We start from the raw sequence: 9,725 nt of genomic DNA, 5'->3' as shown, positions 1-9,725 counted from the left end.
GGCAAATTATCAAGTCTACTTATTAGCATGTTTTGGGAAATGAGAGACTACTCGGAGAAAATCCACAAGCAGCATCAGCACTACCTGCTTTACCATTGTTTCTCATACATTTCTAGCCCAAACTAGTACAATTATCAATATGTTAAACTTGAACACAGGTCTGGTGGTAGTAACTGGATCTTCGAATAGACTGGTGTATACAGTGGTAAAGCTTGTAAGGACACTTGTAAGAGAGGAAGTAAAAAAATGTAGGTTTGTCCTTTTCATTAACCTCCATCCTCCATCACCTTCTCGCTACCTGCAACCACAGCTCTCCACCACCATGTCCTCATATTGCTTGTACACCACATTATTGGCTGAGTCAATGTACAGAATACTGATAGGACTGAGTCTGGTGGGTACGCAGCAAGTAGGCGGTGTGGAGTTTGGATCCATAGAGTTCATTAAAGTCTGAATGATGGCATGATTGGTGGGCTCCAGATGTGAGCGGATTGGAAAATCACAGATACCATCACAGTGGAAGGCCTCGTAATCTAGTGGAGCGATGATCCAGTCGTCCCAGCCCATCTCTTTAAAGTTAACATGTAGTTGCTTGCGATTGCACCGTGGCTTTGGGACTTGTTTGTTTGGTTTCTTGCCACGTGACAGTGGTGCTCGACGCATCCTGCGCTGTGTGAACAGGTATTCATATACAGTCTTGTTGTCATGACCTGAGCGGGCCTTGATCTCATTGTAAAAAAGATCATGCTTCTTTGTGCAGCTAAACACCACGAAAAAGGCTTTTTCTTTGTTTCGCCGGCCTGAGCGATCCAGACCAAGTGATCTGAGGTCCAACAGCCGTCCCCGATCCACAGCCTCCAACTCAAAGCAAACCTGAGCATTATTTTTAAAGCTCTTAAACAGTTTCCAGATGTCGAACACCTCCCATTTTGGCATTCTGTGATCCTCAAAGGGCCGTAACTGGAGCAGTTTTGCCTTCTGTTTACCTGTTGCACAGGTGTAAAGTCTCAGAAGAGTACCACTCTGTGTGCCAAACGCTCTTAGTGGGTCCATAAATGGCTTTCGAAGAATACGTAATTCAGCTCCCAGCAGGCCCTCCTTCTCCAGGGAGCTGATGTTAAAGTAGTACCTTTGGCGTCTCAAAATGGACAGAGGCTCATCTGAAAAATAAATAAATGTGGTAAGTAATAGTTAAAACTGTGGTTACACCAGAATATAGTTGATTATTTAGTAGGACTTGATTAGCCATTATGTTTTAGTTAAGAAATCAACCATGACTTCAAATTATGAAGAAAACACTTTTGGACCTTAACAACAGAAGTAATCTATTCTTTTTCTTATGTGGTTTCAAAACCACATACCAAATATATACAACCCCAAATCAGAAAAAGTTGGGACAGTATGGAAAATACAAATAAAATAAAAATGTTCCTTATGTTTACTTTGACTTTTATTTGATTGCAGACAGGATGAACCTGAGATATGTCATGTTTTGTCTGCTTAATTTAATTTCATTTGTTAATATACCTCCATTCCTGCATTTCAGGCCTGCAACACATTCCAAAAAAGTTGGGACAGGGCAATTTAGGGGTAGTAATGAGGTGAAAAAACTAAATAATGTGATTCCAAACAGGTGATGTCAACAGGTGACTGTAATTATGGTTTGGTACAAAAGCAGCATCCAGAAAAGGCTTTGATGAGCAAAGATGATCAGAGGATCTCCAGTTTGTCAACACATACATGAGAAGATTATTGAAATGTTTTAAAACAATGTACCTCAAAGAAAGATTGGAAGGGATTTGCATATTTCTCCCTCTACAGTGCATAATATCATTAAATGATTCAAGGAATCTGAAGTAATTTCAGTTCGTAAAGGCCAAGGACGCAAGCTTAAGCTAAACCCCGGTGATCTTCGATCCCTCAGACGGCACTGCATCAAGAACCGCCACTCAACAATAGCTGATATAACCACATTGGCAAGAGATTATTTTGGCAAACCTTTGTCAAGCACTACAATACAGAGTTACATGCACAAATGCCACTTAAACCTTTACTGTGCAAAAAAGAAGCCTTATGTTAACTATGTCCAAAAGTGGCGTTGACTTCTCTGGGCTCGGAGGCATCTAGGATGGACCATCACACAGTGGAAACGTGTATTGTGATCAGGATGAATCAGCATTTCAGGTCTATTTTGCAAAAAAATGGATGCCGTGTGCACCAGACCAAAGACAAAAAGGACCATCCAGACTGTTACCAGCAACAAGTCCAAAAGCCATGGTCTGTGGTGGCATCATTAATGTAGAAAAGTACATTGAGATGTTAGAGCAACATATGCTGCCTTCATCTTTTCCAGGGACGTCCATGCATTTTTCAACAAGACAATGCAAAACCACATGCTGCACACATTACAAAGGCATGGCTGCAGAAGAAGAGAGTACGGGTACTGGACTGGCCTGCCTGCAGTCCTGACCTGTCCCCAATAGAGAATGTGTGGAGAATTTTGAAAGGAAAAATTAAACAATGACGACCGCATTCTGTTGCACATCTTAAGACGTGTTTGCAGGAAGAATGGGACAAAATAAAAGCTGAAACACTAAATCACTTGGTATTCTCTGTGCCAAAACGTCTTTTAAGTGTGGTGAAAAGGAATGGCAACATTACAAAGTGGTAAATGCTTTACTGTCCCAACTGTTTTTAGAATGTGTTGCAGGCCTGAAATGCAGGAATGGATGTTTATGTCTGCAATGATCTGGGGTTGTTCTAAGTGCAGCCCATCTACTGCTTTGTACACTTTGTGTTTATCACTTAACCTATTTATTATTTAAAAGTAACCACACTGGCTAGATTTTATTTGGATGGTGGACCTTAGCACTGCATCAAAATGGTATTGACATTGCAGTGAGTGTTGTAGTAGTACGAGTTTAACAGGTGCAATAGTGTTGTTGGGATTTTTAAATACTGGACTCTAAATTATAATATAGGTTGATTATTTAAATTTGTAGGTCAGTTTAACATATTTGGACTTTAAATGATGTTCTGATATGAACTTTACAAGATGTTCTGATATTAACTTAACATGATGTTCTGATACAAACTTTACATGATGTTCTGGTATGTCCAAATCACAATGATTTTTACTGAAATATTACAGACAAACTTTTAATCAAATACAAATGTTTCTTTCATTTATCTACCCTAAACAGGAAAATAACATTTTCTCTTTCCCTCTCTCTGATCATAGCAGCTGTTCTTGTTCCTACATGCGTTAACAACAACATGCAGGTCTGTGTTTATCTCTGTTCATGCTCAAGTATATTCACAATGAAAAAAATCAGGGATCAAATTTTAATCCATGAAAGGTTTACTTCTAAAGACTTTTAAAACAGACCTTTCACTCTGGAAAAATAAATAATGCTTTAAACAGGCCTGTAGTAAACCTGCACAATCAATAAGCACAGTGACATGGCATTCTTTAACGTAAGGAAAAAGAGAAGTTAGAGTATACTTTTATTTGTCATATATACATATACAGACGTACAGTACAACGAAATTCTTTCTTTGCGTATCCCAGCTTGTTTGGATGCTGGGGTCAGAGCGCAGGGTCAGCCATTGTACGGCGCCTCTAGAGCAGAGAAGGTTAAGGGCATTGCTCAAGGGCCCAACAGTGGCTGCATGGCAGAGCTGGGATTCGAACTCTCAACCTTTCAGTTGATAGCCCAAAGCTCTACTTACTAGGCTACCACTGTCCCACAGTTCACGTTCAGCTATAAACATGATTGTTGGAATCAGAGAAACTACAACAGTTGGAACAATTTTGTAAAATGCAATAAAAACATGACTTTGTGATATACTAATTTTATTAAATCTTTATTTGTTTTGTTTAAATGACAGAAGTACAAGTAAAATATTTATTTTAAATTTGAGGCCTGTAATACATTCAAAATAAGGTGGGACATACTACTGCTACTGCTGTGTTACATGACCTTTCCTATTAATTACACATTTTTTAATATAGGCAGGCCAGTTAAGCATGTGCACTCTGTGTCTATGAAGCCACACTAAATTATGTTCAGAATAGGACTTGCCTTGCTGAAATAAACATGGACTTCTTGAAAAAAAGATCAGTCAATCCACATCAAAACCTTCACACATTTGCAGGTCACCCATGGTGTGTTCACTGATTCACTCCAATCCTATTACAAATGTTTGTTTTTGCACTTTTCTCTAATAACAGTCTGGATAGTCCTTTTCGTCTTTGGCACAAAGAACTTAATGTCCTTTTTACAAAAAAAAAAATGGGCGGAAACATCAACTAACCACAGCACACATTTCAAGCGACTTACAGTTATGACTGAACAACATTTTTGAGCAATTGAGGGTTAAGGGCCTTGCTCAGGGGCCCAACAGTGGCAACTCGGCGATGGTGGGGCTTGAACAGGCAACCTTTTGATTACTAGTCCAGTACATTAACCACTGAGCTATCACTTTTTCCCTTTCTATATACATAGAATTGATGTATGGCTTTCTTTTTACTTAATAGTAAAGAGATTTTATATATATTTGGGGAGGGTATATTGCTGCTCACGCCTGCTCCGACCTGTGCGTAGTCCTAGCAGACCCCTTCTTTCCACCCATGCTTTCTGCACAGGTGCCTCTATCTGCAAACCAGGGTCCTTGCACAGCGTTTGAAGACCTCACCCACTTAGTTCGGTCATCCCACTCAGCAGACACGGTGGCCAATTATTGTCTGCTTCAGGCACTGCCAATTGTGCTCGCTAGATGGCACCCAGCCAACCGGTGGCAGAGGTGTTTAGAATCTCGGCGCTGGTGTGCTAGTGGAATATCCCGCTGCGCCACCTGGGCACCATCAGGCAGCAATTTTTATCACAGTAGCATACAGTGCCATCAAGATCACACACTGCAGGCGGCAACACCTTATTGATGAAAACTGTCAAGGGAAAATTTTGAGGGTGGTACAAGTTGCCAGAGGAAGACTACAATTACTGAAATAATACTCTTTAAAACTATGGTAAATGAAATAAAGCTTTAGTAAAGGAAAACGGATCTAAGGCTACAGTGGGCACAGGCTCAATAAAACTAAACAGGTGTGTCAAAAGTTCAGACTTTTAGTGGTGGTGTAATGACGTGGGGAATGTTTTCTTGGCATACATTGCTCACCCACTGCCAATCAAGAATTATTTAAATTTTGCACGTTATCTGAGTTACAATGTACCATCATATAAAGGCTGCTTTCAGCATAATAATACACATCACCTGAAGCAAGCATAGCATAGCAGTAAATTTACATGTTTACTTCAGTGGCCAATGGAATGGACCTCCTTTGGCAGGTGGTCTAACAGAAAATCCACAGCATTAATGTGCAGCAGACAAATATAAAGCAAAATGTCAAATGTTTTGGATGGTCCTACATTTTTATTTGTAAAGACCAAAAATTTTAATAACTAAAACAAAGTTAATAAGGTTGAGTTTCCAAACTAGGAACCAGAAGCTGTGCATGACCAACACATATAACCTGACACACTAGTCCACCTTTAGGTTAATTCCTAGTAATCACTATTAATACAACTGTCAGTATTAAACAGTTTTTTGCAAACATTTTATCCTGGTCAAGATTGCAATTTGTCTGGAGGCTGTACCAAAGAACAAGCTTAAAATACATCTTGTATTTGGCACCAGTACATTGTAAGGCATCACAAATTCATGTTTCATATTCATTTTTAGGGGCACTTTATTGTAGGCAGTGACCCAACCTCCTACTATGAAACCCACACAAACAACTAGGGTACCATGCAAAGCTTCGTCAGACTTGCCTGTTAATGTGTGTGCAACAAATTATGCATAGCAGTAAAAAATTATTTAATTCAATAATCTTTTCATCTTTACATACCCTTTTATAATGAATGTGGTTTTGGTCGACTTGGAGCCTATCCAGGAAATTCTAGGCACACTGTAAGTATTTAACCTGGCCTGGGATTCAACCCAATGCAGTTATCACACACCACTTATTCACTACATCTATGGCCAATTAAAGTATCCAATTTACCTACTTTAATGCATTACTTAAAGAAAACATGCACTATTACATGCACACCAACATACTCACTCACAACTTAGACCAGTTAGTACCTATTGGCATTTTAGGAACTGGGAGAAAACGGTCACGTGCAGAGATCCCTAATGGGCAGCTGTAGCCTAGTGGTTAAGGTATTGGACTAGTAATCAAAGTTGTTGTCGGTTCAAGCCCCACCACTGCAAGGTTGCTACTGTTGGGCCCTTGAGCAAGGCCCTTAACCCTCAATTGCTTAGATTGTATACACATTAATCAAATACACATCACAGTACTGTAAGTCGCTTTGGATAAAAGCATCTCCTAAATGCCAAAAATGTAAATGTAATAATAATAATGGTCAGTGTTGCAGGAGTCCAGAGCCAATTGCAGAAACAATGAGGACAAGATTGTTGTGCCTTTATACGTCAACACTCATCCGATATCCTTATTTTTTAGATTCTTGTCTCCCCCAGTTTGCTTTATAAGGTCTTCAGTATTCAGCACCAACACTACCTGTTGCAGCACTTGTTGCCCACAGTTTGTGCGGTGCTTTAATACATGCCATCTAATTCCACTGGTTTGGCAACTACACAGTTACACAAACATACAGGGTGTCCCTAAAGTCTGGACACAAAGGAAATATTTTCAGCATTTAGTAGACGCTTTTGTCCAAAGCGACTTACGTTATACAGTCTAAGTAATTGAGGGTTAAGGGCCTTGCTAAAGGGCCCAACAGTGGCAACCTGGCAGTGGTGGGGTTTGAACCAGCAACTTTCTGTCTACTAGTCCAGTACCTTAACCGCTAGGCTACAACTGCCACTTGCCAGTTAGTTGCCAACTGCCAGTTAGTGAAATATCACTAACTATAACTTCCTGACCTGCAGTCCATATACAGGAAACGGTGCTGGACAAGGGCCAGGAGGATAGTAAAGGACCCCAGTCATCCCAGTAATGGACTGTTTTCTTTGTTACGGTCTGGGAAGCGTTTTCGTGTCTTATAAGCCAAAACGGAGAGGATGAGAAGGAGCTTTATTCCACAAGCAATTCGAGTCCTCAACGAAAATAGCATTCAGGACTAAATGTACACAACTTGCACAATATGTATATGTAGACATATGTATGTGTATATAAGTATACAGTGTATCACAAAAGTGAGTACACCCCTCACATTTCTGCAAATATTTCATTATATCTTTTCATGGGACAACACTATAGACATGAAACTTGGATATAACTTATAGTAGTCAGTGTACAGCTTGTATAGCAGTGTAGATTTACTGTCTTCTGAAAATAACTCAACACACAGCCATTAATGTCTAAATGGCTGGCAACATAAGTGAGTACACCCCACAGTGAACATGTCCAAATTGTGCCCAAATGTGTCGTTGTCCCTCCCTGGTGTCATGTGTCAAGGTCCCAGGTGTAAATGGGGAGCAGGGCTGTTAAATTTGGTGTTTTGGGTACAATTCTCTCATACTGGCCACTGGATATTCAACATGGCACCTCATGGCAAAGAACTCTCTGAGGATGTGAGAAATAGAATTGTTGCTCTCCACAAAGATGGCCTGGGCTATAAGAAGATTGCTAACACCCTGAAACTGAGCTACAGCATGGTGGCCAAGGTCATACAGCGGTTTTCCAGGACAGGTTCCACTCGGAACAGGCTTCGCCAGGGTCGACCAAGGAAGTTGAGTCCACATGTTTGGCGTCATATCCAGAGGTTGGCTTTAAAAAATAGACACATGAGTGCTGCCAGCATTGCGGCAGAGGTTGAAGACGTGGGAGGTCAGCCCGTCAGTGCTCAGACCATACGCCGCACACTGCATCAACTCAGTCTGCATGGTCGTCATCCCAGAAGGAAGCTGACGCACAAGAAAGCCAGCAAACAGTTTGCTGAAGACAAGCAGTCCAAGAACATGGATTACTGGAATGCCCTGTGGTCTGACGAGACCAAGATAAACTTGTTTGGCTCAGATGGTGTCCAGCATGTGTGGCGGCGCCCTGGTGAGAAGTACCAAGACAACTGTATCTTGCCTACAGTCAAGTATGGTGGTGGTAGCATCATGGTCTTGGGCTGCATGAGTGTTGCTGGCACTGGGGAGCTGCAGTTCATTGAGGGAAACATGAATTCCAACATGTACTGTGACATTCTGAAACAGAGCATGATCCCCTCCCTTCGAAAACTGGGCCTCATGGCAGTTTTCCAACAGGATAACGACCCCAAAACACAACCTCCAAGATGACAACTGCCTTGCTGAGGAAGCTGAAGGTAAAGGTGATGGACTAAACCCAATTGAGCACCTGTGGCGCATCCTCAAGTGGAAGGTGGAGGAGTTCAAGGTGTCTAACATCCACCAGCTCCGTGATGTCATCATGGAGGAGTGGAAGAGGATTCCAGTAGCAACCTGTGCAGCTCTGGTGAATTCCATGCCCAGGAGGGTTAAGGCAGTGCTGGATAATAATGGTGGTCACACAAAATATTGACACTTTGGGCACAATTTGGACATGTTCACTGTGGGGTGTACTCACTTATGTTGCCAGCCATTTAGACATGAATGGCTGTGTGTTGAGTTATTTTCAGAAGACAGTAAATCTACACTGCTATACAAGCTGTACACTGACTACTCTAAGTTATATCCAAGTTTCATGTCTATAGTGTTGTCCCATGAAAAGATATAATGAAATATTTGCAGAAATGTGAGGGGTGTACTCACTTTTGTGATACACTGTATGTGTGTATACAGTTTATATATATATATACTGTATATGTATATGTATATGTATGGATTTGTATTTGTGTATAGTAATCACATCTGTATAGCATTATGTTGCACAGTTTCTGCACTACTTGTCACTTTTACACACTTGTTTACTTTAAATTTTTATACACTTTACATTTAAAAACATTTCTATATTTTTTGTATAATATATATTTTGACTTTTGTAGTTTTTGTAATTACTGTGGCTGAGCAGTCACAAAAGCATTTCACTGCCAGTTGTACTGTGTATGACTATATATGTGACAAATAAACTTTGATTTATATGTTTACTAAAATACAAACACATACATATTGCATCACAAATAGTGGAAAACACATTGAAGATGTTATTGATTAATATTCTAATGAACTAATATATTCTAATGAAATAATACCTTGTCCTTTGTCCACAAAGCTTGTGATGGTGTTGGCCATGCCAGCCTGGTGCACGGTGCTGGTGTTCACCTCTCCAGTGGACAGTGCCCAGTACAGAGAGAGCATGTAATCGTGTGGAGTTATGGCTGGCTGTTTCGGAGCGTCTCTCTCCTCCACTTTATTCTTTACTCCTACCTTGGTTTGTGCTGCGGCTCTCTGATGTGCGGGTATCGCAACTTTGCTTTTACTGGAGGGTCCAGAATGTGTGATGGGCAGCGGAGCGGTGCGGATGCGCGAGATTTTGTTCACTGGTGATGCTGATCTTCCTTTGGGCTGCATGCCAAGCGCTTCAGGTGCCAGGTGCCCGCACATCAGCAGGAGCGCCCAGAAGCCGAACAGCAGAGGAACGGGAGCCAGCGCGGTCATGTTCGGAGCTTAGCGCGGGTTTGAAGGCAGGAGAACGACGCGGAAAGGAGCGTGCCGCAACATTGAACCGATTGTGAAAGCTGAAGCTGTGCGCT

The 9,725-nt window shown here is 41.1% G+C and overlaps 1 protein-coding gene across 1 annotated transcript; it reads right to left on the bottom strand.

Moving 5' to 3' along the window:
• Nucleotides 1–294: 294 nt before the first annotated feature.
• gdf5 (growth differentiation factor 5) lies at nucleotides 295–9,450 on the bottom strand. The gene is made up of 2 exons (XM_062996732.1): nucleotides 9,225–9,450; nucleotides 295–1,160 (listed from the first exon to the last, which is right to left on the bottom strand). The coding sequence occupies exons 1-2, from the start codon at nucleotides 9,328–9,330 to the stop codon at nucleotides 295–297; spliced, it is 972 nt and encodes a 323-aa protein (XP_062852802.1). The 5' UTR covers nucleotides 9,331–9,450.
• Between the last annotated feature and the right edge of the window lie 275 nt (nucleotides 9,451–9,725).

Source organism: Trichomycterus rosablanca, chromosome 6, assembly GCF_030014385.1.
Source record: "Trichomycterus rosablanca isolate fTriRos1 chromosome 6, fTriRos1.hap1, whole genome shotgun sequence".
NCBI lineage: Eukaryota > Metazoa > Chordata > Actinopteri > Siluriformes > Trichomycteridae > Trichomycterus > Trichomycterus rosablanca.
This window is presented reverse-complemented; position numbering and strand designations above follow the sequence as displayed.